Here is a 23812-nt window from a genome sequence, read left to right as displayed (position 1 = left end):
AAACCCTTTTGCCCAAAAAAGGGTTTTGGGGGAAATTTTCAAAATTTTAAAAAAAATTTTTTTTTTTTTCCAAAAATGGTTTTTTTTTTAAAAAACCCCCCAAAAACCCAAAAATTTTTTAAAAAAAATTTTAAAAAAATTTTTTTTTTTTAAAAAGTCAAATTTTTGGGTTTGAAAAAAAAAATTTTTTTGGGCCCCCTTTTTAATTTTTTTTCTCGAAAAAAAAATTTTTTTGGGGGGGGGTTTTTTTTCCCAAAAAAAAAAAAATTTTTTTTTGGGGAAAAATTTTTAAAAAGGGGGTTTTTTTTAAAAAATTTTTTTTTTAAAAATTTAAATTTTTTTTTAAAAAATTTTTTTTTTAATTTTTTTTTTTTTTAAATTTTAAAATTTTTAAAAAGGGGAAAAAACCCCAAAAAAAAAAATTTAAAAGAAAAAAAAAAAAAAATTTTTTTTTAAAAACCCCCCAAAATTTTTTTTAAAAAAATTCAACCCCCCAAAAAAGGGTTTTTTTTTTTTTAAAAAATTTTTTGGGGTTTTGGGTTTTTTGGGGGGGAAAAAGGGGGGAAAAAAGGGTTTTTTTTTTTTCCCCTTTTTTCCCCCAAAAAAAAGGGGGGTTCCTTTTTTGGGGGGTTTGAAAAATTTTTTTTCCCTTAAAAAACCCCAATTTTCCCCCTTTTTTGGGGGGCCCAAAAAAGGGGGAAAAAAAAAAAATTTTTAAATTTTTTTCCTTTTTTTTTTTTTTTCACCTTTTTTTAAAAAAAGGGGAAAAGGGGGGGAACCCTTTTTTTTAAAAAATGGGGGGGGAAAAAAAAGGGGGGGAAAACCCCCCCCCCCGGGGGGGAATTTTTAAAAAAAAAAGGGGGGCCCGGGGCCGGGAGGTTTTTTTTTGGGGGGGGGGGGGTTCCCCTTTTTTTAAAAAAATTTAAAAAAGGGGTTTTTTAAAAGGGTAAAAAAAAGGGGGGGGGGGTTTAAAAAAAAAAAATTTTAAATTTCCCCAAAAAACCTTTTTTTTTTAAAATTCCCTTTTAAAATTTTTTTTTTTTTAAAAAAAAAAAAATTTCCCCCCTTTTAAAGGGAATGTTTTGGGGGTTTTTTTTTTTTGGGGGGGGGGGAAAAACTTGGGAAGGGGAAATTTTTTAAATTTTTGGGGGGTTTTTTAAAAAAATTTTTTTTTTTTTTGGGGGGGGGGGGGGAAGTTTTTTTTTTTTTTCCCCTTTTTTTAAATTTTTTCCCCCCCAAAGGGAAGTTTTTTTTTTTTTAAAATTTTTTTCCCCTTTTTAAAGGGTTCCTTTTTTAAATTTAATTAATTAATTTTTTCCCAAAAAAAAAAATTTTTTTAATTTTTCTTTTTTAATTTTTTTTTAATTTTAAACCCCTTTTTCCCCCCCCTTTTAAAAAAAAAAAAAAAATTTAAAGGCCATTTTCCCCCCCCGGGGGGTGGGGGGGGGGGGGGGGAAAAAAAAAAAACCCCCCCCCCGGGGGGTTTTTTGGGAAAACCCCAAAAAATTTTTTTAAACCAAACCCCCCCCCGGGGGAAAATTTTTTTTTTAAAAAAGGTTTTTTCCCCCCCGGGGGGGAAATTTTTTAAAAAAAAAAAAATTTTTTTAAATGAAAAAAAAATTTTTAAAAAAAAAAAAATTTTTTTTAAAAAAAAAAATTTAAAATTTTATTTTTGAAAAAAAATTTTTAAAAAAATTTTTTTTTTAAAAAGGGGGAAAAAAAAAAAAACCCCCCCCTTTTTTTTTTAAATTTTTTGGGGGAAAAAAAAATTTTTTTTTTTTTAAAATGGGAAAAGGGGAAAAAAATTTTTAAAATTTGGGAATCTTTTTTTTTTTTTAAATTAAAAAGGGAAAAAATTTTTTTTGGGGGGTTTTTTTTTAAAACCCTTGGAGGGCCCCCGGGAAACCAATTTTAAATTTTGGTTTTTTTTAAGGGGGGGGGGAAAAAAAATTTTTTTAAAAAAAATTTTTTTAAAATTTTAAAAAAACCCCCTTTTTTTTTAAAAAAATTTTTTGGGAAAAAAAAAAAAAAAAATTTTTTTTTCCCCCTTTTTTTTTGGGGTTTTTCCCCCCCCCAAAAAAAAAAAAAAAAAAAATTTTTGGGGCCTTTTTGGGGGGGGAAAAAAAAAAATTTTGGGGGGGGGGGGGGGGGGGCCCCCCCCAAAAAAAAAAAAAAAACAAAAAAAAAAAAACCCCCAAAAAAAAAAAAAAAAAAAAAAAAAAAATCCCTTTTGGTTTCCCCCGGGGGGTTTTTAAGGCAAAAATGTTTTGGGTTTTTTTTTAAAAAAGCTTTATTTTTAAACCTTTTTTGGGGGAAAAAAAAAAGGGGGGGAAAAAAAAAATTTTTTTTTAAAAGGGGGAAAAAAAAAAAAAAAATTTTTTTAAAAAATTTTCCCCTTTTTTAAAAATGTTTTCCCCCCTTTTCGTTTTAAACCCTTTTTTTTTGGGGGTTTTTTTTTTTTTTTGGGGGGTTTTTGTTTTTTCCCCAAAAAAATTTTTTCCCCCCCGGGGGGTTTTTTTGGGGGTTTTTTTTTTTTTTTTTAAAAAAAAAACCCCGGGGGAAAATTTCAAAAAAAAAAAAAAAAAAAATTTTTAAAATTTTAAAAGGGGCCAAAAAAAATTTTTTTTTTTTTTTTTTAAAATTTTCCCCTTTTTTAAAAAAAGGGTTTTTTTGGGGGGGAAAATTTTTTTTTAAAAAAAAATTTTTGTTTTTTTTTAATTGTTGAACCCCCCCCCGGGGGAAAAAAAAAAAAAATTTTTTTGCCCCCCCCCGGGGGGGGCCCCTTTTTTTTTAAAAAGGGGTTTATTTTTTGGAAAAAAATTTTTAAAAAAATTTTTAAAACCCCCTTTTTTTTTTAAAAAAATTTTTTCCCCAAACTTTTTTTTTAAAAAAATTTTTTTTAAAAATTTTTTTATTGTTTTCCCCAAAAAAACCCAAAAAATTTTTTTTTTTTTTTTTTTTTTTGGGGGGGGGGGGTTTTTTTTTTTCCCCATTTTTTTTTCCCCCCCCGGGGGAAAATTTTTTGGGGTTTTTTAAACCCCAAAAAAAATTTTTTTTTTTTCCCCCCAAAAAAAAAAAAAAAAAAAAGGGGAATTTTTTTTAAAAAAATTTTATTTTTTTCCCCCTTTTAATTTTTAAAAAAAAGGGTTGCCCCTTTTTAATTTTTTTTCCCCCCCCCCTTAAAAAGGGTTTGGGGGTTTTTTTTTTTGGGTTTAAAATTTTTTCCCCCTTTTTTTTTAATTTGGGGGTTTAAGGGGGAAAAAAAATTTTTTTAAAATTTTAAAATTTTGGGAAAAAAAAAAGGGGGTTTTAAAAAAAATTTTTTTTTCCCCGGGAAAAGGAAAAACCCCCCCTTTTTTGGGGTTTTTTCCCTTTTTTCCCCCCCCCTTTTTTTTTCCCCTTTTTTTTTAAAAAACCCCTTTTTTTTTTTTTTTTTTTCCCCCCCTTTTGGGGAAAAAAATTTTTTTTTTTTTAAAAATTTTTTTTTGGGGAAGGGGGTTTTTAATTTTTTTTTGGGGTTTTTTTTTTTTCCCCCCGGGGCCCCAAAAATTCCCGGTTTTTTTTTTTTGGGGGGAATTTTTTGGGGTTATTTTTTTTTTTTTTGGGGGCCAATTTTGGGGGTTTAAAAATTTTTTTTTTTTTTAAAAAAATTTTTTAATTCCCAACCCCCCCCCCCGGGGGATTGGGTTTTTTTTTTAAAAATTTTTTTTTTTAAAAAAAAAAAAAAAAAATTTTTTTAAAAAATTTTAAAAAAAATTTTTTAAAAAATTTTAAAAAAAAAAAATTTTAAAGGGGTTTTAAAATTTCCCCAAAACCCCCCCCCAAAAAGGGTTTTTTTTGGGGGGGGGGCCCCTTTTAAAAAGGTTTGAATTTTTTTCCCGGGGGTTTTTAAAATTTTTTTTGGGGGGGGGTTTTTTTTTTAAAAACCCCCCGGGGGGGTTTTTTTTTTTAAAAAATTTTTTCCCCTTTTGGGAAAAAAATTTTTTTTTGGGGGTTTTTTTTTCCTTTTTTTTAAAAAAAAAATTTTTGGGGTTTTTTAAAAAAAATTTTTTTTTTTTTGGGGGGGGAAAAAATTTTTTGGGCTTTTAAAATTTTTTTAAAAAAAAAGGTTTAAATATATTTTTTTTTTTTTTTTTTTTTTTTTTAATTTTAAAGTTTTTTTTTTCCCTTTTTTAAAATTTTTTAAAAAAAAATTTTTTGGGGTTTAAAAAAAAAAAAAAAAAAAATTTTCCCCCCAAAAAAAAAAAAAATTTTTTTTTTAAAAAATTAAAAAAAAAAAAATTTTTTTTTTCCCCTTTTTTTTTTTTTTTTTTTAATTTTTTTTTTTTGGGGGGGCCCCTTTTTTTTTGGGGAAAAATTTTTTTTTTAAAAATTTTTTTGGGGGAAAAGGGGGGCCCCAAAAAAATTTTTTTTTTAAAAAAAAAAAATTTTTTTTCCTTTTCCAAAGGAATTTTTAAAAATTTAAACCCCTTTTTTTTGGGGGTTTTAAAAATTTTTGGGGGAAAAATTTTAAAAAAAAAATTTTTTAAAAAAAATTTTTAAAAAAAACCCCCCCCCCCCCAAAAAAAAACCCCCCCCTTTTCCCCAAAAATTTTTCCCCCCCCCCAAAAGGGTTTTAAAAAAGCCCCAAACCCAAAAAAAACCCGGGGGGGGTTTGGTTTTTTAAAAATTTTCCCCCTAAATTTTAAAAAAAAAAAAAAAAATTTTTTTTAAAAAAAAAAATTTTTTTTTAATTTTTTTTTTTTAAACCCTTTTCCCCCCCCAAAAAAAATTTTTAAATTTTTTTAAACCCCCCCCCCCTTTTTTTTTTTTTGGGGGGTTTTTTTGGTGGGGGGAAAAAAAAAATTTTCCCCCCCTTTTCCCCCCCAACCCCAAAAAATTTTTTTTTTGGGGAATTTTTTTTCCCCTTTTGTTTTAAAGGAAAAAAATTTTTTGGGGGGGGAAAAAAAAATTAAAAAAAAAAATTTTTTAAAATTTTTTTTTTTTTTTTTTTTTTTTTTTTTAAAAAAAATTTAAAAAACCAAAAAAAAATTTTTCCCAAAAAAACCCCTTTTTTTTTAAAAAAAAAAAAATTTTTTTTTTGGGAAAAAATTTTTAAAAGGGGTTTTTTAAACCCTTTAAAAAATTTTTTTAAAAACCCCCGGGGGGGGGCCCCCCCCTTTTCCCCCCAAAAATTTTTTTTAAATTTTAAAAATTTTTAAAAAAATTTTCCCAAACCAAAAAATTTAAAAATTTTTTTTTAAAATTTTAAAGGGGTTTTTTTTTTGGTTGTTTTTTTTTTAAAACCAAAAAAATTTTTTTTTCCCCTTTTTAAAAAAATTTTTTTTTTTTAAAAAATTTTTAAGTTTTTTTTTTTTTTAAAAAAAAATAAAAAAAATTTTTTCCCCCCCTTTTTGGGGGTTTTTAAAAACTAAAAAACCCCCCCTTTCCCCTTTTTTTAAAAAAAATTTAAAAAAAAACCCCCTAAAAAAATTAGGGGGAAAAAAATTTTTTTTTAAAAAAATTTTAAAAAAAAAAAATTTTAAACCCCAAATTTTTAAAAAAAATTTTCCTCCTTTTTTTAAAAAAAAAAAAAAACCCCCGGGGAAACCCCGGGGTTCCCTTTTTTGGCATTTTTTCCACAGTGCCTCCAGGAGCAGCGGGCCCTCCTCATCCTGGAGTTCTTTACAATATATCATTTTTAAAAAAAATGTTCTTTTTTGGGATATTCAGTTGCCAATTTCTTCCAATTTAAAAAAAGGGGAAAAATTTTTTCCCCCCCCCAAAAATTTAAAAAATTTTCTCCGCCCCCAAAAAACCCCCCCCCAAAAAGGTGCCCCAAAAACCCCAAAAGGGGGAAAAAAAAAAATTTTTTTTTTTTTTTTTTTTTGGGGTTTTTTTTTTTGGGGGGGGAAAAAACCCGGGGGGTTAAAAGGGGGTTTTTTTAAAAAAATTTTTTTAAAATTTTTTAAAAATTTGGGGAAACCTTTTTTTTTTTTTTTTTTTAAAAAAAACCCCCCCCAAAAAAAAATTTTTAAAACCCCCCAAAAAATTTGGGTTTAAAAAAAATTTTTTTTTTAAAAAACCCCCTTTTTTTTTTTTTTTCCCTTTTTTGGGGGGGGGGGGGTTTAAACCTTTTTTTTTTTTTAAAAACCCCGGGGGGAAAAATTTTTTTAAAAAAATTTTTTTTTTTTCCCCCCCCTTTTTCCCCCCAAAAATTTGGGGGCCCCCCCCCCCCTTTTTTTTTCCCCCCCCCCGGGGAAAAAAATTTTAAAAAATTTTTTTAAAATTTTGGGGGGGAAAAAAAACCAAAACCCTTTAAAATTGGGAAAAAGGGAAAAAAAAAACCCCCCCCCCAAAAAAAAAAAAAAAGGGGTTTTTTAAAAAAATTTTTTGGGGGTTTTCCCCCTTTTTTTGGGGTTTTTTTTTTGGGGTTTTTAAAAAATTTAAAAAAGGGGGGTTCAATTTTTTTTGGGGGAAAAAGGGGGTTTTTAAATTTTTTTTTTTTTTTAAAAAAATTTTTTTTTTGGGGGGTGTTTTTAAAAAAAAACCCCCCAAAAAAAAATTTTTTTTTTTAAATTTTTTTTTTTTTAAAAAAAAATTTTTTTTTTTAAAAAAAGGCTTTTGGGAAAAAAATTTTTTTTAAAAAAAAAAAATTTTTTTAAAAAAAAAGGGGAAAAAAATTTTTAAAAAAAAATTTTTAAATTTTTAAAAAAACCCCAATTTCCCCCCTTTTGGGAAAAGGAAAAAAAAAACCCGGTTGGGCCCCCCTTTTTAAAAATTTTTCCCTTTAAGAAACCCGGGGTTTTTTTTCCTTTCCCCTTTTTTTTTAAAAGCCCCAAGGGGGGGGCCCCCCCCGGGGAAAAAAATTTTTTTCTAATTCCCAATTTTTTTTAAAAAAACCCCCCAAAAAAATTTTTTTTAAAAAAAGGGGGTTTTTTTTGGGAAAAAAAAACCCCCCCCTTTAAAGGGGGGAAAACCCCCCCCCGGGGGAAAAAAAAGGGAAAATTTCTTTTTATTTTTTTAAAAAAAAATTTTTAAAAACCCCCCCCTTTTGGGGGCCCTTAACCCCGGTTTTTAAGTTTTCCCCCTTTCCCCAAAAGGGGGGGGGCCCTTTTAAAAAATTCCGTTCCCAAAATTTTTTTTAAAATTCCCAAAAAAGGGGGAAATTTTTTAAAAAAAACCCCCCCCCCCCCCCCTTTTTTTAAAAAACCAAAATTTTTTAAATTTTTTTTCTTTAACCCCAAAAAAAAAAAAAAGGGGGTTTTTTTTTTTTTAAAAAAAAATTTTTAAAAAAAGGGGTTTTTTTTTTAAAAAAAATTTTTAAAAAACCCCCCCTTTTGGGGCCCCCCTTTTTTTTTAAAAAAAACCCCCAAAATTGGGGGGTTTTTTTTTTTTAAATTTTTTAAAAAAAGGGGGCAATTAACCCTTTTTAAAAAAAAAAAAGAAAAAATTTAAAATTTTTTTTTTTTTGGGAAAAAAATTTTTTTAAAAAAAAAAAAAAACCCTTTTAAACCCAAAATTTTTTAAAAAAATTTTGGGGGAAAGGGAAAAAAAAAGGAAAAAAAAAAAAAAAAAATTGAAAAAAACCCCAAAAAAAAAAAATTTTTTGAAAAAAAACCCCCCCCCTTTTTTTTTAACCCAAAAAAATTTTTAAAAAATTTTTTAAAATTTTTTTTCCAAAACCCCCAAAATTAAAAAAAGGGGGTTTAAATTTTTTAAAAAATTTTTTTGAAAAAGGGGAAAAAAATTTTTAAAAAAACCCCGGGGAAAATTTAAAAAAATTTTAAAAAAAAAATTTTTTTTTTTTTTTTTTTTTAAAAAAATTTTTTTCCCCCCCCTTTTTTTTTTTTTTTAAAAAGGGGGGGCCCCCCGGGGGGTTTTTTTAAAAAATTTTTTTAAGTTGCCTTTTTAAAAAAAAAAAAATTAAAAAAAATTGGGAAAAAAATTTTCCCAAATTAAAAAAAAAATTAAAAAAAAATTTTTTTTAAAACCCCAAAAACCAAAAAAAAAAAATTAAAAAAAAAAAAAAATTTTTTTTTTAAAAAAAAAAATTGGTTTTTTTTTGGAAAAAATTTTTTTTTTGGCAAAGGGTTTTTTTGGGGGGGGTTTAAAAAAAAAACCCCCCCGTTGTTTTTTTTTTAAAAAAAAAAAAAGGGTTTTTAAAAAAAAAAAAACCCCCCAAAAAAAAATTTTTTTTCCACCGGGTTTTGGAAAAAAAACCCCCCCCCGGGGGGAAAAAAAACCCAAAAAAAAAAGGGCCCCAATTTTTTTTTTTTTTTCCCCCCGAAAAATTTAAAAAACCCCCCCTTTGGGAAAATTTTTAAAAAGAAACCCGGGTTTTGGGGTTTTTTTTTCCCCCCCCCCAAAAAAAAAAAACCCCCCCCCCTTTTTTTATGGGAAAAAAATTTTTTTAAAAAAAAAAGGGAAAAAAATTTTTTTAAAAAAAAAACCCTTTTTTTTGTTAACCTTTAATTTTCCCAAAAATTTTTTCCCGGTTTTTTTTTTAAATTTTTTGGGGTTTTTTTCCCCCCCGGGGTTTTTTTTAAAAAAAAAAGGGGAAAAAATTCCCCCTTTTCTTTTTTGGGGGGGGGATTCCCGGGTTTTTCCCCTTTTTAAAAACCCCCCTTTTTTTTTGGGAAAACCCCCCTTTTTTTTAAATTTTTTTTGGGAAAAATTTTTTTTTCCCCCCCAAAAAAATTTTTTTTTAAAAATTTTTTTAAAAAAAAAAAAAAACCCCCTTTTTCTCCTGGGAAAATTTCCCTTTTTTTTAAAAAAAAAGAAACCCTTTTTTAAAAAAGGGGGGTTTTTTTTTAAAAAAAAAAAAAAAGGGTTTTTTTTAAAAAAAAAAAAAAAAATAAAAAAAAAAAAAATATAAAATTAAAAATTTAAAAACCAAATTTAGAAAATTTTTGCCTTTAAAAAAGTAGCTGACACGACAAAGCGTGCACTACTTAAACATCTCCCGGGTAAAATACGGCAAAGGAATAAAACTCTTAACAAGTCTACCCAAGAAGGCATCAGGAGCGAATCTCTACTGGATAATTATAGATACGCCATGTCTCATTGTCAAGGTAGTTGTTACCACATACCATCATTCTAAAGAGGTTGTCTTCTGTATCAGGGCAGTCAGCGTAAACGAAGGGTACATGTTTCAGGCAAGCGTTGCACTTTCTCTGATTTATGATATTCAGAGCAATCTTTGTCGAAGGTGAGCTGTCTGAATCGATGAATAGCTTAACCACAATGTGCAAGTGAAGAAATAATTGTTATGAATATTATTAAGTATTTTATTTTATACAAATTTAACCTTTTAAAAGTTTCTCAATGTAATCCGCCTTATATGGTCCTAAATAACACTATTTATAATGTACGATACCTTTTTGTTCGGGAACATTTCAGTTGACAAGCTCTTACTCTCTTTCAGGACAGAAATGTCCTTCTGAAGTATGCAACCAAGGTCGGCCCAGATAAACCTCTGCTGCTAGTTCGTGGCTGCCTCTTCTCTGAGGAATAAGATAACACTATAAATTTTTGTCATTTTGTATGAATTACTACTAGATAGCTTGAACAAATATGTGTAACGTTACTTCAATATTGACTTTAAATCTAAACTTACTCTAACAGCTGGTACAGCGTTTGTAGCTGCACTATCTGTCCGGCTTTCTTGCCCATTCGGACTTGCCGAACTTGGCCCGCTCCCTTTTTGTGCAGTCGTATCGCCTGTTAGACGATATGACCCGGTACCTCAGGTCCACTGCCTCCAGCTCCTGCCAGGAGAAGCCTCGGCCGTTGTCAAGCCTGAGGTACTGGGGCAGAATTCTACCTATTGTAGAGATCCGTAGGGACTTTTCTCTACTCTGCTCATTACCATAACGGGTCATTTGTCTCATTAACCACCTGTGAAATATATAATTGTGTACTAAAGTATTATATAGTTATATTGTATATGAACGACTCCTAGACCTCATCAATAAATATATCGACCAAATGCAGTGAGCATAATTACTTCACTTACTGCCAAATACCTCTCTCCCTTCCTCTGATGTTAGCATTGTCCTTGAAGGGGGCTGGTTTCAGTCCATGGGTGGTTGTCACCACCCCACAGAAAAATGTATCTCCTGTGATGGTTCGACAACCACCCATGGCTCCGGCAAGCTGCTCGTTCGTAGAATGTTTATTATACGTCTTCATGATACAACCAAGATCCTCCTCCTCACTAAACAAAGCTCCACTGAATCTCTACTTGTACTTTCCTTATTGGTATTTGTCAGGACACAGCTGCTTCATAGTAATACCCATTTCAGTGATAATTGAGATAATGAACTCAGACATTGTATCCTCTCGACTTTCCATATAATCAACAAGTGATCGGAGATTTTTAAGACTAGGATCTAAAAAAGCAGCAATATAATGCAGTCCCATTGACGGTATACGGGTGTCCCAATTAGCGTGCATCATGTTCTTTACATCTTTTATAGCTTTGCAGTCACCTGCTGAGTTTGTAACGATTTCATAGAGGTGGTCACGCATAATGATCGAGTTTGAAAGGCTTGCATAGTTCGTCTGGATTGACAGAGTGTACTGATTAAATGTCTCGAGAAATTGCAGTTACTCATGGAGGAGCTGGTATTCACTCTGTAGAAGGAGTAGGTGAGTGTTGGGTCTGGCTTTCCTTTTACCAGAAACTGACTTTAGGTGAACGGTCACCTTAATTTCATTAGGTGGAGATTCCCATGACTGTTTCTCGCACAACCGTTTACATATAACTCAGTTTTTCGATTGAATTAGCTTAAGTGCCAACAGTCTTTATATTATATAACTATAACAAATACAACTTCAAGCTATCAATGTTAATAAATTTCATTTTCTTACCTAGCAGATGTTTCTTGGCAATTTGGCCATCTCACATTTATTGAAATGAATTAATAACTTATTAGAATACTTACTGTTATGGTTTTATATTCTGTCTATAATTCGTGAGTTCTTCAGAGAATTGATACACTTGTTATAACTTGGACTTGAATCCTAGGCTAAGGATAGAAATGGTTAATAATCATTATATTGCATAATATTACAATTCACAACATTTCTCCTTCATCTTTCAACACCTCGTGTTAGGATCAAAACTGCGCGCATATTTAAATGAATTAAATACTTATTAGAATACTTACTCTTAATTATGACTGTTTACTATTACATTAATTAGTACTATTACATTAATTAATTAATGGGTTGCCGGGGCTCTGGGGTAAGGATTGCCCCTCGGCCTCGGGCAGTCACTTATTATGTGCCCAGGCTTTTTGCATCTGAAATTAATTATTCCATTAGCCAATTATTAAATTCCATTCTATTCTAATAGTTCAGTGTTTAGTGTAAGTTTTAATATTACTCACTAAGTTCAAACTTAGTACTTACATTAGCCAGGCGGGAGGCTTACAAATCACAATTTTTTATTTTTCCTAATCATCTTGTTTTTAAACTCGTTGGTACCTTGGAATTTTTATGAATTTCGCAGAATGAACATAGGTAGGTCCTGTTAGAACCCATACCAAATGCAGTCCAAAGTACTTTTGTATCTGCAAACCAGTTGTCTGCGTGCTATTATTGAAAACAGCTCTCTACGTCTTGGCTTCCTCTAGCTTCAATGATGATTTCGATTCTGAAATCAGATTCTCTGTTTTCCAGTCATTAATCAATTAGTTACTCTCAAAAAAAGAATTGAGTAGGACACCATGACAATATAATTATTTTAATCTTCGAGTTAACTAAACACTACGCAGTCCTTTAACGCAGTTCTTTAATAAACACTTTGTATCGGGTACTTCAATACTCACTATATATATATAACATTGAACTCTTTAAACATTAGACGTGACTGTTGACCTGGGGGTCCTTTCCGAAACGGTACTTATTTCTTAAGTCAAAACTGGTACTTAAGTAAAAAGTTGAGCAAAAAGTATTTTCGAAATGAGACTTAAGTGCGAAAACTTCAGTCATATTTCGCACTTAAGTTTGTTTACTTAAGTCGAGAAATTTACGTAAGTACGTACTTAAGTGCGGTGTTTTTCACTTAAAATGTAAGTATGGTCTAGAGGTTACTTAAGTGCCTAAATTGTAGTACTAACCCAAAAGATTAAAAGGAAAACAAGTTGGAAGGTTGCAAACTGAAAGTATAATTACATAATTGCCTACGAATAGTACGAATAATAATACAACAAAATAAATTTAACAAAAATGTTATGTAACTTTCTTGAATTAACTTTTAGACTCGTGGGTTATGGTCAAATGATATTTCTGGGTCACTATTGTACGTGTTGACGATGAAAATAGACCGTTAAGCTTCCGAAAAAATGTCATCCTGAGACGATAATATAGTGGTGGTTTGACTATCGATACCACCGCTAATCCCGGAAATCTGCTCTTCTGCCATTGTGACAAGGATTAGATTTTCAGAATCTGAAAACTTGAACTCTTTTTGTGGCTCTCCACCCATTCCTGATTTGTGTTTTTTTCTTGCCCGCTCTTTCTTTCTCGTATCAGTGGACGAGTTTTGATAATTTTTTTGGACGTCTATAGCCGTCCTGTCACCTCTCCCATTAATCTCATCTGCGACGTGTTGCCACTTATCTCCCTTTTTCCTTTTTTCCTCGTGATCAATGTTGGTTAGATCTATTTTATAGGATCCAAATCTTACTGCGGCTGCCACTTGAGGTGGACGCGGTTTTTGTGATGGCTGAGGCAATGAGCACTTGCATGCGGGCCCCATCATTACGGGGTGTGCAAAAATATATAATAATAATATGGGAGCAAAGAGAATTGGCTAAACTGTTGTTTCAATATCCAAAATTAAATAAATTTCTTGTTTCATTGTTTTATTGATTTAAATTCCCAGGAGATTATTTACAACCCTGTCAAAACTTTGATCGTTTACAACAAACTTATGCCAAGTGGACAGTAAACCTACTCCTCTCATATTGAGATGAAGCCAATCATGTTATAGTTCTACATTACAGGATCTAAAGTCTCGAGTAAGAAAAGTCTGAAAAACAGTCTAAGAACAGCACAAGTCTTTAAGTAGATTGTTAAAACCTAGAACATTCTTTACTATGTAGGAATATAACCACTTGTTAATAGTAAGACAACATTGGATAATTATAATCGGGAAATGACTGCTTAGTGATGTCAATTAAGTCAGTAAGATACCTCCTAAGGAACTGAACCCAATACTTAGAATGTTTTATGTCATTTGTACCAAAAACACTCATTATTATTTTTTCAATATCGTCAGCTTCTGCAGCTGCATGAGTTTTATGAAATTGCTTAATGATATCTGAAGGGTTTGTTATCGGTTGGATACGATTTTGTCGTGTGGGTGGTAGGTGCGACGTAGATGTACGCCCCTTCTGAGGTCATGTCTGAGAGATGTTTCTGCGTGATCTGCCTAATGATATATAACAAACATTCGCATGTCAAAATTGACGTGTCTTATTGTACGCTGCAGTTTAAATAAAATTAAAATGTGGGTTTCGAGCACAATGAAGCAACGAGCAATGTAGCTAACTGCTAAAGCAAAATTAAGATAAAGTGGTTAGTGGATTATGGGTCTAGTAGCCTAAGGTGTCTACAGTGCTCCATTATCATGTCCCACTTTTTCTCCTGTTTCTGCCTATCTACAGCATGATCAATTATAGGTGAATCTGTAAACTGGAGTTTTTGTGACACTCTCGATGATCATGAGAAAGGGATTTTCTTCTGTTGGCCATCCTTCTTTTTCAACGGCGCCCCCCCCCCCCCCCCGGCCGGGGCCCCCCCCCCCCCTTAGTTGGCATCAAGCCAGTACCCACCTCATTGGACACGTCGACCACCAGCTGTTCGTTATCACTCTTCTCTCCGTCACTCTCCCTTCTTCCCTCCGTCTCCTCCTTCAGTCTCTTCTTCTCTGAAGAATAAGAGGGTTTTGCCACCATATAACCAACACACTTGATAATAAGCAAGATTTAAGGAGGGAGAAAAAAACGCTACCATTTTCTTTCCATTTCTATCCCATTACTGTTCGCTACGTAATACCTCTTTAATATTGGAGGCTGACAGGGTCCCTGTTCCAAAATTGTTCTTTTATCCCTCTTGAACTCTCACCACCTTGTTCCCTTACTCCGCATAACTACTTAACTTACATTAAAAATCCCAACGGTTTTTCCACAAACTTTTACTACAAAATATCCTAATGTTCAAATACTGAACTACAATACAGTCAGTCCCAGCTGAAGCTGGCTTACCACATCATACTATAATATAAAGATATATAGAAAAGATAAAAGATAGATAAACGAAAGATGTATGATAGATATAAAAGATAGATACAAAAGATAAAAGATAAATAAACAAAAGATGTATGATAGATATAAAAGATAAAAGATAGATAAAAAGATAAAAGATAGATAAAACGAAAGATATATGATAGATATATGAAAGATAGATAAAAAAGATAAAAGAGAGATAGAAGAAAGATATATATGATGGTTATAAAAGAAAGGTAAAAAAGAAAAAAAATGGATAAAAGAATGTCCATTCCTTTAATACACACTTTGTATTACATTGAACTTGTTTAAGTTAGGGTTAATATATATTCAGGTGTATACATCATATTTTGCTAACATATTTGTGGTTATGTACTAACTATAACAAATACAGCCTTCAGAAAGAGGAGAATTTGAAACACGTACATGTGGCTCTGAGCCCTGCCATGGTCATCGTCTTCATTAATAATTAATATTAAAAATTACTATTGAGGAGGGTGATTCGTGGTTGTGTGGAATTGTGTGTCCGTGAGGCTCAAACCTGAGGGTAAAGCAAGATGTGGTAATTACTTGTTAGATGACTTACTCTTAATTATGACTGTTTACTATTACATTGATTAGTACTATTACATTAATTACTAATTTTACATTGATCACTACTATGATATATCACTAATATAATTATATTGATTACCCTCGTATCTATCATTTTACACTCTTTCTGTACATCTTTTTAAAGATTTGCCGACAGAGTAAAAACGAAACTTACTTAACCAGTTCACATCAAATACGTGGAACTACTTTCTGGTGGTATTATCTTCTTCTCGTTAAAATAACAAAATATAATAAAGTAATAAAATCTGATCCTGGGATCATTTGACACTCTTTCTGAACATCTTTTTAAAGATTTGCAGAGAGAGTAAAAACGGTTCAATATAAGTGTACATTTTCTTGATTGATTTCTAAGTTTGTAATTCTTGATAATATCAACGGCCCCAGTAATAACATGCCTGACACTCGGGTTAATGAATTCACTGTAATGACTACAAAAACATCTGCTTATTTGCATGGTCAATATCAGTCAGTTTTTCTATTTTATCGGCCTTGATTTCTGGTGAACCGTTAACGTAATGCCCAGGTTAACTATCATATCAATCCCGTTGGTGTTACCTGGATGTGTTACTGTGTATGTCTGTTTATTGACATTATCAACATATTATTTTATCTTGCATATTCCATTGGCCTTGATTCAATAATTCTCACTAGTGTTAGGCTCCTCCTCCAGGCAGTACCTGTCGTTTTTGAGCATAATGTATTATATGTCTATGAAGTCAGTCAATCCCACGACCGCATCTGCTCGAACACTGGAATGGCCCTGCAGGATATGGTTTTTCGATCTTTTCTTTAAATCTGAATCGTCTACCATTTTCCTTGCCGTATAGTCATAGATGTATTTGATATCTTTCAAGATTTTTTTCAGTCACCACAATATCCTCTTCTGCCTGTGGATTCGTTACACAAGTCGAGTCCTGGATGGTGCCGATGTATAGCAGGTAGTTGAAATGGAGTTGAGCTGTTTTCCTCTTTTTGAATAAGTGGATTGGGGGCACCCTTGGTACTTGGTAGTTTCCCTGACCTTTAAAATAATATGTTAAATATCCAGTATATATTGTAGATATATATTATATATAATATATCCACGCAGCCTAGCGGGCGGAAATTTATATCGCCCGCGCCGGCGCTACACACACAAAACTACTGTACACTAAAACAAACAACTGTACACTGACTAACACTGAGTTTTAATTCTAATTACTTTCAACACTTGAATCAATACTTCGTATTATATAACAGTTCAATACTTTCTACTTGATTAGTCTCTTTCTTCTATAACTGAACAGTCTACACAATTTCGGTACTTTCCAATTACCTTTTCTCTCTACTTACTCCTTCAGAGTTCCTTTTCGATGCGGTGGATCTTCTCTGTCGTGTATCACAAAGTTAACTGAGCTGCTACCACTGTTAATATGTGTGTTCACGGGATACGATAGACTTGAGTGTTGAGAAGAGAAACTCGCTGGGTTTGGTTGTACTATAGAAATAGAAACAGAACCTGTAATAAATAGAATTTACTACACCAATAATATAAACTCAAATAGTTATATCAAGTTCCAATTATCCATCATTGATCATTGTAAATATATAGTTAAAAGAATGTATTATACGTACCGGTTGATACTCTACGATAACAATCAGAATCCTCTTTCTACAAACATCTATCAACCGGTTCTCATGCTATGAATAATAAATAATGATTAGTATGCTAAGTCTAACAGAGTCTGCCATCTCCAGGAGACAATGGCTAAGGTAGAAGAAGAAGTACTAGTAGAAAGTGTTCTTGTCGTTCTTGTTGCTGATGTGAGGCACTGTTCTGCGTTGATGATGGATGTTTTTGAGTCCTGGTTGTCGGTTCTTTGCCGCGTTCTCCACGTATGTGCTCTCCACTGCTGAGTCGTACATTTTAAAAGAGAAGCTGGCAGGGGTCATGTTGTTGAGTTCAGCTCCTCCCCTGAAAGGTTATTACATTGTCAACGCTGAACAAGAAAGCTAATAATAATCTTGATACTCGAGTAACTGAAGGGAAAATTCGGGAAACAGTGAGAAATAGGCCAATACATTGTGAATGCACATAAATATTGCCACGAATATAGAATTTGTGTTATTGTCAGATTTGAATTGTGGCACATTTAGAATTAATTAAGGCTAAGATTAAAATTACCGTATTGCAAACGTGTAGGTTGTGAAGAAGATCAGGGTAGCCAACAGTTGTTCGGCATTGGAGTTCCCCAGTACAGTGACTAGCTTTTCAGTTTCCTCTTTAGTTAGATGGTCTGCTTGGTTGGTCGAGAGCGCTTTCATAGTAAACTGCTTCTCTTTTAGATAGCCGTCATATACAAGTTGAAATGGTCTGAAACGCCTGTGTTGGAAGATGTTGTAGACCTCCTGTAGTTCTTGATCATCGCACCGTGCCTTCAGGACTCTATTAAGACCTGAAGAGTTAAGGGTTGTATAAATGATGTGCTGAAGCAATATAAAAACCACAAAATATATTTTTTATAATTATCTTATTTGCTAGGGAATAATTGCCTTAAAAAATGTAACTTAGACTAATGGTAACAATAAATCGTCTTACCTCCGAGTAATCCATAGAATGTCTGCTGTTCATATGCTTTTCCCTTTGTGGCGACGTAACGGACGAGAGCGTTTGGTATTCTAGACAGCAGCATACGTTCCCAAGAGGTCTGGACAGTTGGATCTTTTAAAGCGAAGTCTCTAAAAGAGTTGACCCCTGCCAGAGCAGTTTGGTTCTTTTTCAAGGTGTTCTCCGGGACTGTATTACAGAGGTAACCGGTTACAACTTTTTGAAGTTCACGGTCAAGGCTGGTGGTAGGAGCAGCAGAGGGAGCTGGAATCTTCGGAGAAGTTGGGGAGGCTTTAGGTGTTGTCGACTTGTACACGATGTTGGCAATAGAGAACTGCCCGTGATTTGGTGGAGTTGTTTCTTCCGCCAAATCAATATCTTCCGCCAAATTTTTGTCTGTTTTGGACATTCGATATGCACGAACCTCGTTATACAATTATTCAATTAATTTCATATATTATAAAAGATAAATAAAAGATAGAAATAAGATATAGATAGATAAAAGATATATAATAGATAGATAAAAGATAGATAAATGATAATCTTATGGCTGCAACTCCGTTAGCATCGTTGCTCATAGTTATTGACAGCTGGATCCATTCTCTCTTGCAGGCGTCCACTAAGTTGGTGTATCAATTAAACCACGACCATGCCTGAAGTTGTCGTCACATACCTGGCAAGCAATGGATTCATGAACCATGTTACTACTTTTGCAGCGACAAAACAGTCCTTTGTCATTAAATTTTGTGATTGGAATTGGGCACGGCCCTGCACAGCTGCAACATGAGAGATAGACTCTTGACCAACAGAGCATGAATCGGTTGCCGCTAAGTGACCTTCGTCAGAAGCCCGGTGATTGTAGTGCTTACTCTCCCTGAGGGCTTGCTCAAGTGTGGTAGCTGCCTTAGTTGTGTCAGATAAGGGTTTAGTATCCTCAAGTAGCCGTTGACGGATCTGATGTGAGCTCAATCCTGATATGAATGCCGTTCTGATACATTCCTCTTGGTGCGCTGCAGCAGTTACATCCTTGAAGTCACACTCTTTAGCTAGTTTTTCTAGTGCCAACAAGTATAATTCGATGGATTCTCTTTCCTTCTGGGTTCTCATGGCCAGGCAGTGACGAGCATAATTTGGGTTTTTCGTCTTTACGAATAGAGCCTGTAAGAGGGCGCTGGCTTCAGTGTATTTAGTTAGCCCCGATATGTGCAGGAAGATATCGGGGCTAATAAAGTTTATTAAAACCTTGTATTTAGCTTCGTCACTAGTTACGGTGTCTTTCAGTGTCTCGATGAAGTTGTCCATCGTAGTGCTCCAATGTATGAATTTGTTTGCGTTTCCTCCTTGAGTTGATGTAGCTAGGTCCAGTTCAAGTCTATCCGGTCTCAATACTTTATCCATACTTTTGTTTAGTTGAGGATGTTTAAAGTGTTGTGTGTCGAGAGTTACCAAATGATACAGTTGTTAACAGAGTTAAATTAAATATTAAACATCCTGTAAATAGTACATATTAGTAATAATAAATCTCACGACAGACTGCTTTTTTATTTCTAACACTTTTGTCTACAAAAAGCTTTTTGAGAGAAATCTTTGGATTCTTTGAAAACTTTAAAACAATTTGAAAAATCTTTGAAGTCTTTAAAACATCTTGAGAAATCTAAATACTTCTCCTTGGGAGTGGAGAGTTCTCAGGGCATCAAGCTTGCGGTTGCAGATATCCTTAGCAGCAGGGTGGAGGGTGTGAAGTGTGATCTTCCGTAGAAGGGCTCATCCACCATAGCAGCCTCGGATATGCAGCGTTTTCTGGTGAAGTGGGTTCTTGACATTTTTTCAAAGGATGGCGTCTACTTTAATTCACTGTTTTTAGAACTTACTAACCATTATTACACAGTATATTTCCAAAACAATTAACTTCTAGGTAAATGTAACAAATCACTATTATCTGATATTGAAAAATTGAATTACCTTTTCATCTTGAGCTTTGTCAGCTCAATCCTACCCTGACATCTGTTCACCGAATCAGTACAATCCTGAAAATATTTCACATGAGATTTGCCTTCGTTTCACGTTTGGTGAGAAGGAAAGTTATGTATTATAAATTGTTATTGCATTAATTAAAACCCCCTGTGGTTCTTCTAATAGGACAGTAATATTTTATTTTAAGAACAACCAGCATCGATCAACAAAATCTGGTATAAAATATGCTTTGCACAATACTGACCTTACATGCCAGCAAATGCTCCATGTTCTTTAGGGTAATAGCCATTTTTTATTCTGAGACAAACCTATTCAGAATGATATCATCTTTTAAATAGATGTTGAGCTATGACAGCTGTCCAACGTCATAAAATGACTCCACATAGTCACACCCTGCCATTGAAAATAGCAGGGGTAATCCTCGTAGCTGATGTGATGGATGCCAAGTTAATGTTGATAAAGAGGATGCCAGTAGCAGATGCCAGTAGCAGACATTTTTTTTTAAAATTTTTTTTAGGTCGAGGGCGCTCACTCTACCTCCCCGGATTAGCAAGGAGGCTACGTCCGCCTTGTGGCTAACGTCTGATGGAGCTCCTTTGGACTGCAGGCTTTGTACCGTTTGCTCTGCTTGGCATGGGGTTCGCAGAGCCCGGTACGTCCAAAAGACATAACATAGAACTTATGACCCTCTGGATCGGCGATGACCCTAAGGTTATCTGCCATAATGATCCGTCATCGAGAGACTCCATCGAACCCGTTAGGAGTCAGGTGTCGAAAAACCCTCCCGGAAAAGGTAGTGCGTTACTTCGAGGAACTACCACCGCATTATGCTAGCGGGCCTGCACTGGTGATCCTCGAGGTTGTGTCGTGCTTTTAGTATTTAGGAGCCGAGGATGACTGACTGATTTTGTTTTTATTTTTATTTTATTTTGGAATTTTCATCCATTTTTAACTTTGAGTAAAACTAGTTAAATTTTGGTAAGTTATAGTTCAAACAAAAACAATTAGGAATATTTAAAGAACATCTCTACAATTAGCCATCTGTGTTTGTGATCATATGAGTGTTACTCTCTTTCTCTAGCTGTGCAGTCTTCAGCGCAAGTTTTTGTTTCTCCTGATCGAGTTTTTGTTGTTTTCTTAGTTCCAATTCTTGCCTCTGTTGTTCCAGGGCGAGAGCCGCTCTTATCCTCTCTTCTTCTTGTTTCCTATGCGTGAGTTGTACTCTCTGTGCTTCCAATTCAGTAGATGTGACTTCCTCGACCACAGTTCCTATTCGGGCTCCCGGGGGACACAAAATGAATGGATTTAGTTTCGCCGTCAGCCTGAATTTAATTGACTCTAGTCGTTCAATTGTTACGTGTATCAGTGTTCTCCCTCTTCTCACTCCAGGGGTTCCTGGTTTTCCTGTTTTTCCAGGTGACCAGACTGGAGGACGTTCCATACGGCAGTGCTGTGTGTTTATGAACCTTCTTGGGATGGAGTATGTTTTGTTTGCAGTAGCAGACATCAATATGATGTTAAAATTGTCGGTTTTGGCCACTTCACAGAAGTGATTATAATACTGAATCAATATGATTAAAACGTCTGTGTCATTACTCCTAACAACAACTCTCTTCAGTCCTTCCCGAATCGCACTAACAATATGAAGTACGATTCGGGAATCCGCCTCAAGGTGACTACAATCTTCCATTTCTGAGATATGATTTGAAGTAACCTTTCGGCGGTTCGTGAAAACATACTTTCTGTTTAATATATATTTATTTGTATATTTGTAAAGTTTGTAGATTCCTCTACAGGGTCATCGAATAGTTCGACCGCCCTTGTTTTACAGTACACTACATTGTAGATGTTCTGAAGGAGTATCCTAAGATTCTTGATCTTTTGGCACAGGCACCCCTCCTCATTTAACCCTCAATCAAGTTTCCTATCATTCGGCTGAGTCGACCGAGGAGATCGCATAGATCCAATGAATCCTTAGCTACTCCCTAGACTGAGTGACACTGGGATTAGAACCCTGAACCTTCTTTACAGAAGGTGGAAGCTCTAACCACTAGGCCACCCAGCCATGTTATTATTTCTCATACGTAGAGAAAGGAAATTAATAAGTCATAAAACTTCTCTTTGTTTTTAATGTTTTTCATAAAATCTTTCACGAAGTCCTTGGGGAACGGTGATTGTAATGAAAAATTAATATCACTTCCAGAACCCCGTGAACTCCGTGTTTTCTCTTTGAGAAAATTTCTGTCAGAATAATTGTCGCACACAATATCGATAAAACAATTATTGTGCCCAATATAAATATGGGTAATATAGTTCCAGATAGCTCCACAGAAGCCGTAGAAGTTCACATATTTTCCGGCAGCTCCAAGAAGAATCACCACGAAACTGATGTCAACATTAAGTGCACTATCAACTGCAAAAGCTGCTTCCTTAGTAGATGATGACGAATAACTCTCTAAGCGAATAACTCCTGAAGAGCAGGTCGTTAAAGATTCGACATCGAAAAATCTATAAGCAGTAAGATTTAAAATTGTTTGTACAGCATTTATAGCTCTGTTCCAATTCAGCTGATCTGTTTGTTGTTTGGTTTCCCTTGCTCCAACTCACTGTAGCTTATGCTGTTAATCCCGTGACTTTACACATGACCTGACTCTTGACCTAAAATAGATAAAAGATAGATAAAAAAGAAAGATAAAAGATATTAGATAAAAGATATTAGATAAAAGATATTAGATAAAAGATGTTAGATTTAAAAGATAAATAAAAGATAAATAAAAGATAGAAATAAAAGATAGATAAAATATAGATAGAAGATAGATTAATGATAGATAAAAGATATATAATAGATAGATAAAAGATAGATAAATGATAATCTTATGGCTGCAACTCCGTTAGCATCGTTGCTCATAGTTATTGACAGCTGGATCCATTCTCTCTTGCAGGCGTGCATCAATTAAACCACGACCATGCCTGAAGTTGTCGTCACATACCTGGCAAGCAATGGATTCATGAACCATGTTACTACTTTTGCAGCGACAAAACAGTCCTTTGTCATTAAATTTTGTGATTGGAATTGGGCACGGCCCTGCACAGCTGCAACATGAGAGATAGACTCTTGACCAACAGAGCATGAATCGGTTGCCGCTAAGTGACCTTCGTCAGAAGCCCGGTGATTGTAGTTGTAGTGTACCGGGGTTCTTATCAGTGATGAACAATTGAAACGATCACTTCCTAAAACCTAAAGGCTATTAGTATGATTAGTTAACAATATAAAATCATATATCAATATATAACATTCCTCCTTGTTCAATGTTCTAATCGTTTGTGTATCGAAAACATTAAGATTCGTCTCAGCTCGGACCACGTTTTACAGAATTAAAATAAATTGCGCGCGTTTAATGCGCGTGACTGAAAACAAGAAATTCTCTATAATATAACGACGTCCGCGTTTTACATAAAGTACATAAAATCCAACTTCACATTCTCTCTCTTTCGACGAATGTTAAAATCTGCCGTATGCCAGTTAAAATAAAAGTCTCGTGACAAGTTGCTTTCCGATTTAAACTGCCGTTTCATGTTAGAAATCAAATGTTAAAATGTCCTTCATCTATCGGGTATCAAAATAAACATCTTCGTTCAATATTACAATACACTGCACGTAGTGCCTTTACACATAAAACAAAATAAGCTGTCGTATAAAATGAGTAAAAACATTCTGTAATAAATTAATTAATTCCAACGACGTCTTGGTTTGTTAGCCAGTCTGTCAGATCTGCGAAGTGGTACTGGTGCAGATCCTGTGTTGGGTGTGTTGTTAGTTTTAGTAGTTGTCAATCGTGTACACTGTGTAGTCACGTTAGAAGTAGTGGGTCGTGTTACAGTGGCTTGAATAGGTGTAGGTGGTTGTGATTGTGAAACACTCACTGATGGAACACGTGCTGGTGAAACATTCTCTAACTCTAACGGACCACGTACTGGTGAATTGTGCAATGGTGAAACATTCAACTGGACATGACTATTGCTAGTTTCTAGATTACCTGGGGGACTATACAAAGTTGGTTTCTTTCGCTGTAACATTGGTCTCAGTCTCTTCTTGATCTGATCTGCGTGTTTTACAACTTTTCTCCCACCAAACTGTACTTCATACATGTTGTAATCGACAAGTCTTTTTTCAATAACACCTTCTTTCCATGTGTCTTTAGCTGTAGGTTGAACATACACGTCTTGTTGTTCTTCAAACTGTCTGTTTCGAATTCTGCTAGAATCAAGAACTGCTTGCTCCTTCTCGATATCCATGCTGTCAACTTTCTGCTGATCCAGTGGGGTAATCTGATGAAGTCTGGATCTGAGCGATCTT

General features: G+C 33.6%; 1 protein-coding gene across 1 annotated transcript; it reads right to left on the bottom strand.

Moving 5' to 3' along the window:
• Positions 1-18117: 18117 nt before the first annotated feature.
• On the bottom strand, positions 18118-18879 carry LOC134826262 (uncharacterized). The gene has a single exon (XM_063838578.1). It carries the CDS (start codon positions 18877-18879, stop codon positions 18118-18120), a length of 762 nt encoding a protein of 253 aa, XP_063694648.1.
• Positions 18880-23812: the final 4933 nt, after the last annotated feature.

This window comes from Bolinopsis microptera, chromosome 2, assembly GCF_026151205.1.
Source record: "Bolinopsis microptera isolate Bmic1 chromosome 2, MBARI_Bmic_1.0, whole genome shotgun sequence".
NCBI lineage: Eukaryota > Metazoa > Ctenophora > Tentaculata > Lobata > Bolinopsidae > Bolinopsis > Bolinopsis microptera.
This window is presented reverse-complemented; position numbering and strand designations above follow the sequence as displayed.